Here is a 15,140-nt window from a genome sequence, read left to right as displayed (position 1 = left end):
CTCGACCTTCTCTGAATCCTTTCCCCTGTATACAGTATGGAGTAATACTGTCACCTCTGTCTCAGGACTGGTTCTGAGTCTCGAGTGAGGGACTGCGTAGGAAGTCTTTCTCATTGTGAAGCACTTCACAGCATCAGCTACGATTCACGTCAGTCCACCTTGCCCTCTTCCGAGGGCATTAATGAAAAACCTGAAAAGGAATTAAGTACCTTGGACACTTTCCAGGCTTTTTCTCCCTTTTCCACTACAAAATACCTTGCCAAGTCCTGATTTGTTAAGCTCTACCTCTGCCAGAGTTTGATTGGTTAAGAATGTTCTCAACACTCCACCAGTCTCTAGAGCATCTGAGGAGGCTGCGTGTTACCATGCCAACTGGGGACCTGCGCGGCCATCTTTCTGAGCTTTGTCTCGGAGCTCCCTCTCGTGCCCAGCTGGGGATTAGCCATTTCTGCTGCGGCGGCCAGGTCTCCATGGCTACTCCACTCTGCACCCGCTCCCGCAGCACAAGGTCTCTCACCAGCTTGTGTCGTTCTTGCCTTTGGTACGGTCTTCAGCTGCTGCCTAGCTGGTTCTGCAGCCCTCGTTTTACTTGCTGTATCTGTAATAGAAGGGAAAAAGCCTTTCTTCTCCTAGAAAGCGCCCAGAAGCCACACTCTGTCTTGAGAGTCTGGCCAGTGGGACCAGCTATGTTTGAATCTCCTTCAGAATACCGGCATCCAAAAATAAGAAAAACCGATTCCACTGCTTAAATTAGATGAAGTCATTCTGTTCTGCATGGTTGCTGTCATCATCTTTCAGCAGCAGCAATAACAGGGTTTCCTTTGGTCTCCACGGGAAGTGAAATCAAGTAATGTCTGTTTCTGATTAGAACGCTATCAGGTTGCTTTAGAAAACTGATGACGTTTCAGATGTTAAAGAGTTACTGTTGTTAATGATAAAGACTGGACGAGTTTACCTGGATTAGCTTTCATCCCTTTCCCTCTGACTGTGACTAGCTCAGAAGGGCACATGTGCATGAGGTTGTACGTGTGTGTGTCTCTGTGTCTTACTCCCAAGCCGCCTAGTCAGGGTAAAGGTGGAGCATGCTAAATAGACTGTTTACATCAATCTAGAGAATCATCAGGAAACTGCTAAGATTAGTTGTTCATATAAACATCTAGTTTAAATTAGAATAAAATTTTTCTCCCAGTAATAGATTCACAAGAAGTACCAAATAGCAAAAGTTTAGTACTTTTTTCTAAAGAATTTCATTTCATTCCAATTTTTTAATTTGGGTTTCTTAAATAGCCCAGGAATTAGGTACACATGGAACTGTTTAAAAATTCAGAACAATTAAGAGAAAATCAGTCTTAACTTTATGCACAGTTTTCTACAGTAAATAAGTCTCAGTCTAGAACGTGTCCCAAGGCTAAGCAAGAATAACTGTGGGAAAAGTTACTCACAGACCCCCTGGGTCAACAGGTCGTGAGTCCATCTGTTTAATCTCATCAAAAGACAGAACTTGCTACATTCTCGCAGTCGAATCTAGGTGCCAGCACGGGTTTCCCAGCTTTGTTTTTCCTGTCCCAACAGAAGTAAGAAGGTGAGAGACCCCAGGCTGCGTGCTGACGGCACCGAGTGTCTCCGGGCCAGCCGCTGCACGCTGCTGCTTCCAGAGGTAAGCGGGGCTTAGCTGTCCCACAGCTCTGAGTCACTTCCTGGTCTGCCTGCCTTTTCCCCCTCCTTCCTTCCTATTAACAGAACCCCTTTTAGGTACCTTGTACGTGCCGAGCGCTGTGCCAGGCTCTGGGTTAGATTAAGGGAGGCCTGGAAAGGTGATAGAAGCCCCTCCGAGTCACGGATTTAGGGCTGGGCTCCTAGACTTCTGGTGCTGTCAAGCCAAGCTTCTGTCGAGTGATCGATCTGTAGGTCTCCTGAGCTTTTGTTTTTCTGAATGTAAATTAATGCAGATGGTTACTATAACAACGCATGGTGTTAACAGTGGATTCCAGTTTCACTTTAAGAAGCATCTGGAAGCAGTTTTCAGGATGGTTCTAAATTTTTCTGTACTGTGAAATGCCACGCTTAGTAGAATGACCTATGTGGGAAAAAAGTTACTACAGATTGCCTCTGGAGGTTCGTGGCTATTTTACTATGGTATTCAAAAAGGACTGCAGGTAAAACAAGGTGTCCCCACAGTGGGTGGTCCCATAGTTTCAATATAGCAAATGTTGAATTAAATGCATGAGCTATGGAAGGGTTTTACAGAATGTGTAATATTAGTATATATATAACCCTATACCTTAGGTATAAAGCCAGGCAAGTCCTAAAGCGCCACCATAAAAATAATGCGTGGCCTCCCGAAGAGAACTGGCTGTCTTTCTCGCTTTCCATTTGAGAAAGGTTAGGGCTGAGAAGGACAAACGCGTGTTATATGAATTCCTGAAAGATTCGTGATACGACCCTGACCTTCAATAAGCATTTGAAAATTATAACCTTGTTTCATAAGGCCCAAAATAAATCCCCAAAGGAGAGGGGGCCCCCTTGAAAGAAACCTTTTTGAGGGATAGTAGACTTGGGCTGTTTCCATCAGCACCACGCCCGACCCTTAAAAGTCCTCTGAGGGGAGGAGGTTTTTCAGAACGACCGGCCCTGGGGCTGCGGTGCCGGCGGATCCCAGCGGCCATGGGTGGGGCTGTTCTGAAGAGTCTCCTCCCCACAGGGAACGGGGGGCTCCTTTAGCATCGACAGCGAGGAGTACGAGGCGATGCCGGTGGACGTGAAGCTGCTCCCCAGGAAACTGCAGTTCTTCTGTGACCCGCGCAAGAGAGAAGAGATGCTCCAGGGCGCAGCCCAGTGAGCGGGCGGGAGATGGGCGCCCGGCACCTCACTCCAGGCCCCCCGGGACCAAAAGGGACCAGAGAGCCCCGTCCCCGCCGAGTGGTCAGGGGCCCTGCGGGCGTTTTCATGGCAAGTACCCCTCTGCCCTTCTCACCGAGCTTCCCAGCAGCGCATGCTTTGACTCTGGTGCGACCTCGGGCCCTCCTAGATGTGCTGGCTCCAGCGAGTTCCCCCACGCACCGGACAGAAAAGGGCTAGACCTCGTGGTCTCCCCCGGCGGCAGGCGCGCCCCCGCGCCGGGCTCTGCGGCCGTCCTCGCCGACCCGGGACGGGCCGCTGCCCGCCGCCTCGTCCTGCTTCTGGGCTTCTCCATGGTGCTGCTGCTTTGTGGGCTCCGAGTCACATCCGGCGTGTTTCAGTTCTCTCCTTCACCAAAAAACGTATGTGAGGTGTTTCCCTCTTCAGCCATGGCTGAAATACTGTCAAATACTAGTGCTCCCCCCTCCCCCCCACTGAATTGTTGGTTTGCATGAGAACCACCTGGGACGACTGACTTGGGGCCCAACCCAAATCCAGTAACTCAGTCGGGGCCGGGGAATCTGCATTTTAAAAGGCAGCCACTCTTCCTGGGTGCTGCTTCCACGAGGGCCCCCAAACCTACCTGGACACACAGCCGTGTAATGCAGCGGCCCACACGCTCTCCCGCTCGTGTGCTTCACATCCTGTGCCCCCACGCTCATAAGCTGACAGCTAACATTTTTCATGGGAAGTTAGAGTTGCCAAAGTATATACTTTCTGGTGTCATGTAAATATTGATATTTTAAAATAAAACTGTTACATCACTCTTTTAAACATATTCAGCGTAACTGAAATACACAGCAGTCTGACACTCATCATCCATTTACAAAAATAAATGAGTAAGTTGTTTAGTAGTTGAAAATGTCTTTTCCTCCTATGTATATTTCCATACCACTTTCAGCAAAGAATGCGATCATCTGTTTTTCTGCTTGAAAGTTTTTTTGTCATTCAGCCTATCTTCTTGCCAACAAAAATACAACTTTTTTAGTTTTTCAGTTGTTAACTCAGTATGGAATAAATATTATCAGCTATCAAAAGACAACTGATGAATATTATATTATAAATTTTTGATAATTAAAAGTTAACATTTTATTAGAATGCTCTTTATCCTAATGAGTTCATTTACCGAAAAACACATGTTGTTTATAGCTAACAAAAGACAACATTACATATGTAAACACAGAAATAAGCAGATGGGCTAGAAAAAATTCTGCTGTAACAATGTCACGCAGTTCTCTGAATTCCTTCCAAACTGCATATTCAGTGATTGTTTAGCTTAACTGTTGAGTAGATCCTCCTTCCGTTTGCTGAAAGCAGAGAACTAGGAACTACCTGCCTTGCTAAGGATGTGTTTGTTAGTGTAATCATTTATGGCTGGTGCCCTGAGGCAGATCAGTTTTCGGACAGAGCATATACCCACACCGACGAACCGTCCAGGGAGTGAAGACCAATGCTTGAAGGATTATAAATGTAGCAGCTATGAAAAGACTGTGACTGCAATACTGGTAAAATAACGCTTACCTGTTTACCTCTGTGTTCTTCAGAGCGGCGTTAAAAGCTATGCTTTTGCTAACAAAACAAACCCAAAACCAAACACAGGTGGGTCCAAACATGCAAGGAGCACCCACTCCATTCTGCCCTTGGAGGGGGGAGGGGATGCTGTGGGGTAAGAAAACACAGCTTCTACATGAACCAAGGGTGTCTGGCTTATCTGGTTCTATAACAGAGTATAAAGGACCAGCACAGAATCTTGGCTACCAGCATACGTTTATCGAGTGATTCTAATCTTTCCATAGAAATGATGGCACATACAATTGGGGAAGGGTATTGAATTCAGATTAATATTTCTATTCATTTTTAAATATAAAAATGTCCAAGTTCAAATTGTTTTTTTGATTCAGACTATTTCCTGACAACACGGTTGCCTTACCATCTGTCGCCTTGTTCTTTCCATTGTCCTCCATGTAAGTCCACGTAAAGGATGTTTAACGCAGCTGTGAGACCCTCTTCGGCCAGACCTGGAATGTGGAGTGAGTCCCCCACTGCTGTTTAGTACAAATCTTTAATCAGACTAATTCTGCTCAAAACCCCAGAGCATCTCTATCAAAAACAGAGCAGAAGTTTTACATTAACTTCAGTTTAGTTGAAAGCTTTCTGCTTAACCCCACACCGATCTGTACGCACGGTTATTACTGTGTGTAGCGCTTTACACGTGCAGCTCTGTTCTCACAGTCCTAGGATGTAGGTAATACGTGATACGTAATTTTGAAGGTAGGAACCTGGCTTGGAACAGAGCTAACAATGTTAGGGATTGACTCTATGCTTCCTTTAAGTAACTCCCCAGAAGGTTCAAAATAAAACCCGTGTGTGTGTGTCAGTAGATAATGCAAACTTCAATAGGAGGATGTGAAACTAAAAGGCTTTGGTCTCTGGGGGGTTCCTCCTCCAGAAGTTGTCTGATGTGACTGAGGGCGAACGGTCCTGGCTTTCCTGGATGGCAGGGTTATGCCCGGCCTGGGTTTCCATTACCTGGAAGAAGGGCTGGATAAACAGGGCCACCAGGAGCGCAGGCCCCAGCTCTGCGGCGTCCTCCGTCGTCGCTGTAAGTGACGTCGGCGTTCAGGGCTGTGGGTTCCGCCCTGCCCTGGGCTGTCGCTCCTTCCTACCACAGACCACATTTCTTGGACAAGGTGAAGGATGGGAGCACACATGTTCATGTTAAAATGTGAATTTTAATTGTAAAAACTGTTTTCTGTAAATAAAGTTGTATCAGCCTCTCTGCAGACAACTTGGTTCAGATATATACAGATATGATATACACAGACGCTGTTTGTACCACAGAACAAGGTCAGGTCAAGACACATTTACTCTCCAGGATGAACCCCCAGCTTTCTTCAGGCCTTTAAGTGATTGGCGTTGAAGAGAGAGAAAAACATATGGAGCTGCTGTGTATTTAGGGAGAAATTTATCACCTGCCTTCCTAACTTCATACTATGAGGTAAAGACTTAAACCAAAGACTGATTCTGTTTCTCTTATTGCTGTAACTCTGAACACTGGGGCATCGATCAAAATAGGGGTTTGACATCGAAGGCGACAGGGAGGCTCTATGCTGATCCTAGCTGGAAGACAGAGCAGAACTGTTTCCAAGGCTTACAACTGCTTTTTCACCTAAGGTTTATTTCTCAGACCTATAAAAAATGTAGCCAACAGGCTCGGGGGAAATAAAGGAGGTTAGTTTTGTGCTCCTCTGCTCTGCACCCCACAACCTCCTGCCCAGGCTGCTCAAAGCATAAGGCTCTCTCCTTCCCTCCCTGGACTTCCAGCTACACCGAGACTTGTTTCCTCAAGCTGCCGCCAGAATTTTTTTTAGACTTTTAGTTTTGCTTGGTTTGGCCAAAGGAAGGAGTTTTCACTCCCATGTCAACGATGTACGTTAATAACCAGCTAATTCAGTGGCCTGTGTGGGGATTCTTCACTTTGTGGGGCATCTCTGGCTGGTTCAGAGCACCACACCCCACCTCCGCACCCCCCAGCTGTCCTCAAAGCAAAGTCAGTGGACCAGTAGACTCAACAGGCATTCTACAGCAAGCAGAGGTCACTCATACCTCTCCTCCTATGGTAATTAAATACACTTTCTGACTTTACATGCCATTCTCTCTAAAAGCCCATACTGAGCCGAGCTTCTAGAAGAAACGCTCAAGACATGAAAGCAGGGCCTTACCTCTCCATCGCCATTTCTCTGTACAGCCCTAGAAAATTCTTAGTTCCTTTCTGAATGTGCAGTTTCATCCAGCTGCCCCTGTATTCTAGCTCCAAAGTGAGTTAAAGTGCAAGTTACAAAGCTACCTCTGACCGCCTCCCTCCCCCACCCCCAGTGAAGAGGCCTAATGATCAGCACGGTCACATTTGCTTCCTTTTGTATGAGAGTCTTCCTTAAGCTCGGTGACCGGCTGTGTGTCATCCTCCCTGGGACTGTCCATTTTGTCCCCTAAGGAGTGCTGTTCGATTTCACAGGACAGTCCTTATTCACTCTTCAAAACATTTAAATCATAAAACTTTCACGAGGTCTCGGTTGCTTCCAAATTACAATACTTCCCATTTATTCTAGGATGATAGTTTTGAAATCTCCTTCCATTTCAACATCTGTATACTCAATTCATCATATAGTAATATTGATATAAAAATAAACTTCCATTTCTTATAAGAAAAACATTGACTTAATTCACAGTTAGCCTTTTCCCACAACACTCAGCCCTCCAGTAGCTCCTGGGAACAGAGGTATATTAGTAATACAAATGGAATATTACAAATCCATGACCTGGGAGTAAAAGGAGCTCTTAACTCCTTCTCTTCCCCTACCTGAATCAGAAAGGGGTTTTCCTGAAATGAGAGGGGACGGACTGGCCGCTGGGGTAAGACTGCCCCCGGGTCTGCAGGATCCTCACCGCAGGGCCCAAGTGTAACAGCAGGGAAAGACCCGAGGACCAGCCTCCTCAGATTCCGAGCCCCGCAGCGAGGACCCTAAAAGGGAGATGAAAGCCTGTGTGTGACACCTTGGTCCCTGTGTTAACTTTCTTGCCTGTTAAAGAACTGTCATCACACGAAGGCAAGTTCACCATCCAGCTGAACATTGTCTAACTGTCTTCAGCAGTGCCCTCCCCCTCCTTTACCTCTGCAAGTGCGATCTGTTGGGACTGGAGAAAGCACCTCAATCCGTTCCCTGGCCTCTGCAGTTTCATTTAAAAAAAGAAAGGATAAAAGAAACCCAGTCCCTGAGGTCCCTGCCTCCTCCTGGAGGGTGGCAGTATTACCATTAAAAGGTTAATTCATCACTGCCCTTCACAAAAGGTTCCCCAAAGGCCTCAGTTTAAAGCTGAATAATCTCATCTTTTTATTGTGTTTGAAGGGCTTCCAGTGTATCAAGACCAATAGCAAGTCCATCCTCATAAGCACCAGAATCAAAAACAGGGATTCACCTATAATTTCATGTCGCTTTACCTTCTAGCTAAAATACCACACAGATGAATGAATACTCACATGCGGTTCTTAGAGCTACCTGCACCCTGTGCTGCACCTGCATTTCCCATCTTGATTTTCACCAGGGACAAAAGCAAGGTCAGTTATAGATGCAGATCCCTATGCTAAACTATTTCTAGCAGACTGTCAATGAATTCAGCTTCCCTTCCCCAGCCAAATGTTAGAAGAGATGCCGTGACGGATGACGGATCTGGGAGGCACGGGCCTTCTCATTCACAGCAAGCACAGGGCCCCAGCTGGGACAGTGACGTCGGAAAGGATCTACACCAGCCTGAGTGCTTCATGCTTAACAAAAGCCAAAGCTAACTCTAAACAACTAATTGGCCCATACTTTTTGGTCTGGTAAAAGGTAAGTCCTACTATTTCTGACTCCTGAAGCATCTTAATCCACAGGCCAACTAGACCTTGCCCTCAAGGCTGAATATCACCATTGGCCAAGCCTGCAAACTTGAGAAACCCATCTTACCAGACATAAATAAACCCCAAGCCTGGATTCGAGGCCCCGCAAGGACTCCTGCCACCTAGAATTTCTTCTAACTTGATTCAAGGTTGAGCCAGCAGTCCCCGTGTCCCAGGTTAGCAATGTGTCCAGGTTAGTACGTGGCTCACAGCATGGTGTTAAATCAGGCTTCAAGGTCCCAGAAGCCAGCTGGGGCAGGGGAGGGCGGAGGTCTGAGAGTCGAGAGGCGCAGACGACCACCCTCAGTCAATGCACCACACCCGAGGTCCCCAACCCTGCTCCAGAAGGCCAGTGGTGGTAACCCCTGCCCCTACAGAGAACAGGGAAGGCCGTTCACCACCGTCTCCCACACAAAAGCAGGTGGTTTCCCAGAAAATATCTCAACAGTGACAGAAAATCAGGCCTGTGTGGCTTCAAGCTTCTGCTGTCACCGTGCAGGGACTCCTGCCTGGCACGTCACTAACGAATTGCCCTTTCAGAGACCTGGCAGCGAGTGAGGCTGGGCTGTGCTGCTTACCCGAGAGATGAGGGAGAACGCAGCAGGGTGGGAGCCTTCAGAAGGTGACCTCGGAAGTAAGAGGCCCCGAGCTCCATCCCAGGCAAGAACCCCTCAGGGGGTGACAGGGATGCAGGTAACTACGGGCATGTCAATCAGCCAGGCAGAGGCAGTGTGGCACCAGCCTCCTGGCCCCACGAGGAAGCTGGCAAGGTCCTCTTCAAGCACTCCCGGGAGGGAGGGGGGTAGTTCTGCTCTCGGGTCAGCTGAGCTCAGGCTGCGTATGACCTCAGACGTGGCACTGCCCCAGGGGTAAGTCCTCTCAGGGGCACCCCACCCCAGCCCGCTGCACGAGCATCGCAGGGCTGGGGGAGATGCACAGAGACACCAGACGGACGGCTGCCTAGAACATCATGGAGTTGAAAGGAGCCCAGAACCCCGGGTCCACCATCCAAAGGGAAATACAGGAACCTTATTTTCATCCCATTACCTTTGCACCAGCACCTCTGAGCTTGGAGCTACAGCACCATAGAACAGACATGTTTGCGTGCAGAACGCCCCTGGAGCAGAAGTGCTTAAAAGAGTATTCCGCCAACAAATTCCCCAACTCCACAGAATGTGTCTGCCTGTGTCCTCCAAGAGAATCTGACCTCTCCTCTCACTCCCACCCCTGCTTCTGGCCCCTGACACCCCCCCCCTTTAGAAAACCTTGAACCTTTGGGTACCACTAAAAGTAACCTTTACTTGACCCAAGTTAGAAAGGACGCTCCTTTTCCAGGGGCAAGAGGAGACGGTCGCTCTTCGAGGAAAAAGGCAGTGAAGCTTCAGCTTCTAAACACAGACTTTTTTTTTCTTTTGTAAACATATATATTACTGAAATGATGGCTAAACCCACAGAGGAGAAAAATGTACTGTACAGTTTACATTTCAATGCCCAAACTTATTTATATATTTACATAAAAGATGCTACCTTGATTAATCAATGTCTGTTTGCATTTCCACATGTGAATTTCTCTAGTCTTGAACTTCCTATTAAGGAGCTAAAGTGAAAATATTTTGGAATCAAGCAATAAGCCCTATAAAGCTGTTTTTGAGATAAGAATTATGATGCATCCATTTGAGGGTTATTTCTCTCTGCTGTGTACATCAGCTTGGCTGGAACTTGGTCCCAGACACGAATCCACTGATGGCTATTCCAATAACAGAGCCAGGCAGGAAGGGTGGAGGGGAAGAAATTATTTGTCACCAGCAGCCCGGTATCCCAAGTCAAAAATCCTAAACTGGTCCAAAAAACTAAACTCTTGCTCAGAGGAGGCAGCTTCTCTGGCTAACAAACTGTCACTGCCTCCCGTAAGCTGGCATCCACTGAACGCCCCAAAGAGAACAGGCAGGGGCCGACAGGAGCTGTCCCAGGTCAGAACATTCCAGAGGAAAGCAGGGAACCCCATCACCCACACTTGGGGTTCCTGGCCACTTTCCTGGCTGAAGGCACTGTCACATCTGCTCTCTAACAAACCTGTTACATCTCTGGTCCCAATTACTGAGCTCAAGGAATGTCATCTCTGCTAAAGACAAGTGCGTCTGTGAGGGCTCAATATTGTACACAGTCTGGCTGACACCTCCCCACAGGACCCTGCCAGCCCATCCCGAGAGGAGGGGAATCAGAGAAAGAGGACTAGTACATGAATGGCCACCATGAACTTACTCTGAGAAAGGTTTCAAGGCTGCATTTTACAATTTTAGTTTTCAGCTGACTGAAGCAACCTCTCTCCCTGTCATCTGTCCTGAGAGAAGCTCATACTTGGTGTCAGAAACATCCTTTGTCCCACTTTGAAATCTACTCACGTGAACAGAGAAAACAGAGATTTACCCTAAGTAACAGGAAAAGGGATTCAATATCAAGACTAGACTCCCAGCACTGATAAAAACCTTCAAAGGCCATCTGGTGTAGCTGCTGCTTCGGGCAGACTGACATCCAAGGCCATGCTGGACAGACAGTTGTCTCATTCTCGAATTCACCCAGGGACAAAGACCACAGAGACTTTCTGAACAGTCCCTCCCAGCTGTTTCCAGAGCTCAGCCCGCTCCTGGTGACACTCGGCCTTTGCCACATCTCCTCAAGTCACTCAACAAAAAGATGAGAGAATCTACCTTGAGAACGCCTAAGACCAAACCAGGCGGCAGCTCTGAAAGTGGCAGCTCCCAACGACCTACCAAAGCAGGACACAAAGCCAGGGCGCGCTCATCTTACCTCTAGGGAGGAAGGGAAGAGAGGAGATGCAAAGATGACATTTGTTGGAAGTACAAACAATATTCCTCTGTGTCAACTTAATGAAAAAAATCAGGCCATCGGGAGCCTGGGTACACTTCCCACGTGACAGTGGCTCACAGTCCGGCTCACGCCTCCTACGGGCAGCAAGGGTTGTCAATGACCAACATAACATCAATGCCGTATGCCTCCAGCAGGTCCATAAGAAAGCTCCGATCTCCCTGGGGGTCCAGACCCATGCCCCGGGCATGCTCGGCCGTCAGCGTTTTGTCTTGACTGGCGGACACCTCCAACAGAGTCTGAAATATCCGGTTGTTCTGCTCGAGGAAAAACCTGCATTTGCAAGACAAGACATGGGGAAGGGAGAGCAGAAGAGAAAAAAAGCTCACCCAGTAACCTGCACGTGGGGACCCAAACTACACTCTTTTGTTTGATATGCCTTTAAATGGTTTCCAAAGTCTGACACATCTTTTAGAAGAAGAAAACAGGAAGTTAAGGAGTTATTAAAGTGCTACTAAGGTCAGCAAAGTACTGGCATTAGCCATGGTGTGATTAACAAAATCTCCGAGTAAGGGATGGCCTGACTGCCAAAAACATACTTTCCTCTTAAGAGGGAGGTTACCAGGGGTTTAAGCACAGCTTTAGGGAGAGGGCCCCACATGTTGTGTTCCTCTCTTTCTGCTCCATCAGAAAGGGAAGAGAAAGAATTAAAAAAAAAAAACAAAACCAAAAAAACTGACCATGCAGTTCAGAGGTCAAGACCTAATGTGAGAAGCTGAAATCCACTTTCGAAGCCCTGGACGGGCAATCAGAGCCAGAGGCAGGCTCTGAAATGGCTCTCCAGCCCCTGAGCCTTCCACACAGAAGAGCTGGAGCTCAGAGAGCTGGGGCGGGCAGGGGGTGGGCTGAAGCCAGCCATGCCTGAGCGGGGAGTAAAGAAAGGGGAGTCAGGCTGGAGGTACCCCTAGTGCCACAGCTCACCGTTATCCGTGGGTATGTGTGTTCCTTTGCTTTTTTGTTTGAGTTATGCACAGAACATGCTTTGAACGTCAGTGACCCACAGTGCTGTATGAATGTATGAGCCGTGTTCAGAAGAGGCATTAACTGCCTAGACTTTTCAGCTGTGTTGCACAGAGCACAGGGCCCAGTGCCCCCGGCCGCTCTGAGCGCTCAGGAGTACCAGGCTCAGGAGTACCAGGCCGGAGAGGAAGAAGCCAATGTGTCAAAGCTCGATCAGACTGCTGGCTCTGTGCTCAGTTCCCAGACATTTTTACATCTAAACAGCATGAATGCGTAACAAAGTACACTCTTTTAGAATCAAAGTCCTGTGTCTTTGTGGAACTGTCCACATTAAGTTTTCAATCTCAAAGCCAGAAACAGTGCTAACTGCAAGTGCTCTTTCCCTGCCCCCACCCCAGTACGTGGGGTGGGCAGGCCAGACAGGCAGCGAGGAGGAGCGCTTCTAGTCCAATTCCAGTTCTGTTCTCATCACCGAGCACTATTTCACACAGCGGCTTATGAATGGAATCAGTGCTGGGGGGTATTAAGACCATGGCTCCTGCCCACATTTTGGGGGGAGAGGAATTTTATTAGATTCAAGAGTTAAATTTTCTGATGAGCCTGCCATACTCAGCACAAGGAACCACACTATTCAAAGGAAGCAATGGGTGGGGAGTCCCTGAATCCCCAGCGACAGACAGAGATCCCGGGTGGTGGTCATGTGGCTGGAAATGTTCAAAGGAAGACAAATGCCAGGACTCCCATTTTCTCTTAATGATCCTTCCCTGATGTTTAACTCTCCTGGGTCCCCCCTAATGGTATTTCAGGGCTCAGGTGGGCTGTGTGTGGAGCCCAGCTCTAAGTGCCCTTGGCGGCAATAAAGGACATCCTTGGACTGCAGCCGGGAACAGGGGAGGGGTCCAGGCCTGGGACGCGAAGGGATCCTCAGGGAGGCCCACGACTGCCGCCGGGATGACTTACAGCACAAAGAGGTCCTCTTCACAAGGGTTATAATCTCCTTCTACTTCCTGGGAATACAGCAGCATCTGCCTGTGGGGAGGAGGTCACCATCAGAGTCTGATGGGGCTATAGCGACCCCAGCCAGAGGCTAGGTCACTGGCCAAGCAGCTGCACGGGCCACCACCTCCCCAGAAGGAGGCTGGCCCAGAGCTACACCCCTCAACCCCCACCCTCTGCTCCCTGCCCTGTCCAGAGGCAGGGATAGAAGGGGCCGGAGAGGAAGAAGCCAGGCTTGGAGTCAGGGGCAGATTCCACCCCTGTGTGATCCCAGGCAGGTGGACACCTTTCCTAATTATCCATAATATCGGGATGAAGTGATGATGCCACTGATGTTACTGCTGATACCAACATGCTTCCTCGGGCTTCACAGATTCGAGAGGCTGCCAGAAGGAGGTCGCCCCATGCAGCCGGCTGCCCTCCCGTCAGGGCAGTGTGTGCTGGGAGCCCGGCTGCGCTTCGCCCCTCCAGCTCCCAGCAGACGGGCAGAAATGCTCAGAGGACAGAGAAGGGGTGGAGGGCGGGCTTGAGGGGCACCCCGTCCCCCCACCCCGCGCTCTGGGCGCGCCGCCCAGGCCCCGGGGCTCTACCTCTGCTCGTTCAGCCGTCGGAACTTCTCCCTGTCCGCGCTGTTGATCTTCAGCAGCGGCTGCAGGTGGTCGTGGTGCGTCCGCACGTTCTGGTTGTCCACGTAGACGTCGTACAGCTCCCGCTTCTCCTCGAAGATCTTCTCCGTGGTGCCTGCGGGCCCTGGGGATCAGGAGGCGGGACCGCGGAGGGCGGCCCCGGGGGGAACCACCCCGACCCGGCCGGGGAACCCGGGGACCGGGGGGCCAGGGAGGGGGGCCCCCGGCGGAGCTGGCCCTGGCAGGCGTTCGGGGCAGAGATGCGCGCGCAGGATGGGGAGGGCCCCGTACTCACAGGCCACATAGGACAGCTCTACCTCCAGGCTCTCGATGTCGGCCACGTTCACGTAGAAGAAAGGCTTGGACTCGGGAACGGTGCCCCCGATACCGGGCAGAGAGACGTTGGCCAGGCAGCAGCAGCAGTACACTGCGGGCACAGGGCAGGTAAGGGGGGCCTGGGCCCCTGCAGCCGCCTCCCCCGAGCCTGCTGGCCACGTCCCTGAACGCTCGGCCTCCACCCGCGTGGCCTCCGCCGATACTGCTGGGGGCAGGGCTTCGTGCTGACCTGGCACCCTGAGGAGAGCGGGGGTGGAGGGGCACGCCTTTCAGGCCCCGCAGCAGAAACCAGATCTCAAGGTCACGCCACCAAGGTCAAATCCAACGGGGACACGTTTTAGCCTTCGTCCCACGAGGTCTTGCTTAGGAATTAGCTACCTGTGACCTTGCTGGCTGCCACCCTCGCATCTTCTGACCGTGTCCCTCAGCCTCCTCTGCCCTCCTCCTTTATCGGTTCACCTCCTGGGCCTGCGTCTTCAACGCTGGCACGTCCCTCCCCACTCACTCTCCCCAGGTGATGCCACCCACCCCACGGCTGTCCGCACAGTTTCTGTGCCACCCTCAGCTCTGTATCTCTGGCCTGGCTTGTCCCCCAAGGTCCTGACCCAACTACACCAGTGCCTAGTGTCCCTCTCGAGAAGGCCTTACAGCAGCACACAACTGTCATGTCAAAAGTTACGTGTCATAACCCCCCGCCACCTGCTCCTCCTCAGTGCCCCACCTGGCGGCCCCACCATGCTTGTCATGTCATCTTAGACTCTTCCTCCGTTACCTCACACACATCCGAACCTTACAACCCACTCAGACACCAAAGTTTGTCAGGTTTCACTCTTAAGTATCACTCGAATCCATCTTCTCTGCCTTAATCCAGACCCTTATCTCTCACCGGACTACTGATTTGTCACCCAATACATCTTATGTATTACCAGAGTCCACATTTAAAAATACAGATCCAACCATGTCACTCCTGGGCTTAAAACCTGTGCACTTCCGCTCCCCCC

At 49.9% G+C, this 15,140-nt stretch overlaps 2 protein-coding genes and 1 long non-coding RNA gene across 8 annotated transcripts in view; 1 reads left to right on the top strand and 2 right to left on the bottom strand.

The window, feature by feature from the left end:
- The window catches only part of AGK (acylglycerol kinase), a 95,611-nt gene extending 91,745 nt beyond the window's left edge, over positions 1–3,866 (top strand). For all 6 annotated transcript variants that reach the window (XM_072964320.1, XM_072964324.1, XM_072964323.1 and 3 more), the window contains 2 exons: positions 1,573–1,657; positions 2,702–3,866. In XM_072964320.1, the coding sequence (XP_072820421.1) occupies positions 1,573–1,657; positions 2,702–2,839 (223 nt within the window). In that variant the 3' untranslated portion in view covers positions 2,840–3,866. The remainder of the gene's footprint in view (positions 1–1,572; positions 1,658–2,701) is intronic.
- LOC140697295 (uncharacterized) lies at positions 392–3,112 on the bottom strand. Its single transcript, XR_012074188.1, has 3 exons — positions 2,975–3,112; positions 1,757–1,929; positions 392–598 (listed from the first exon to the last, which is right to left on the bottom strand). It is a non-coding gene; the product is annotated as an uncharacterized lncRNA (long non-coding RNA).
- Positions 3,867–8,618: 4,752 nt separating the features above from the next.
- DENND11 (DENN domain containing 11) overlaps positions 8,619–15,140 on the bottom strand; it is a 36,368-nt gene continuing 29,846 nt past the window's right edge. The window contains exons 6-9 of the mRNA XM_072964319.1: positions 14,099–14,230; positions 13,768–13,918; positions 13,142–13,210; positions 8,619–11,494 (exon numbers count right to left, since the gene is read on the bottom strand). Coding sequence (XP_072820420.1) covers positions 11,299–11,494; positions 13,142–13,210; positions 13,768–13,918; positions 14,099–14,230 — 548 coding nt within the window. The 3' untranslated portion in view covers positions 8,619–11,298. The remainder of the gene's footprint in view (positions 11,495–13,141; positions 13,211–13,767; positions 13,919–14,098; positions 14,231–15,140) is intronic.

Source organism: Vicugna pacos, chromosome 7, assembly GCF_048564905.1.
Source record: "Vicugna pacos chromosome 7, VicPac4, whole genome shotgun sequence".
Classification (NCBI taxonomy): domain Eukaryota; kingdom Metazoa; phylum Chordata; class Mammalia; order Artiodactyla; family Camelidae; genus Vicugna; species Vicugna pacos.
The sequence above is the reverse complement of the archived record's forward strand: the minus strand, read 5'-3'. Positions and strand labels throughout refer to the sequence as shown.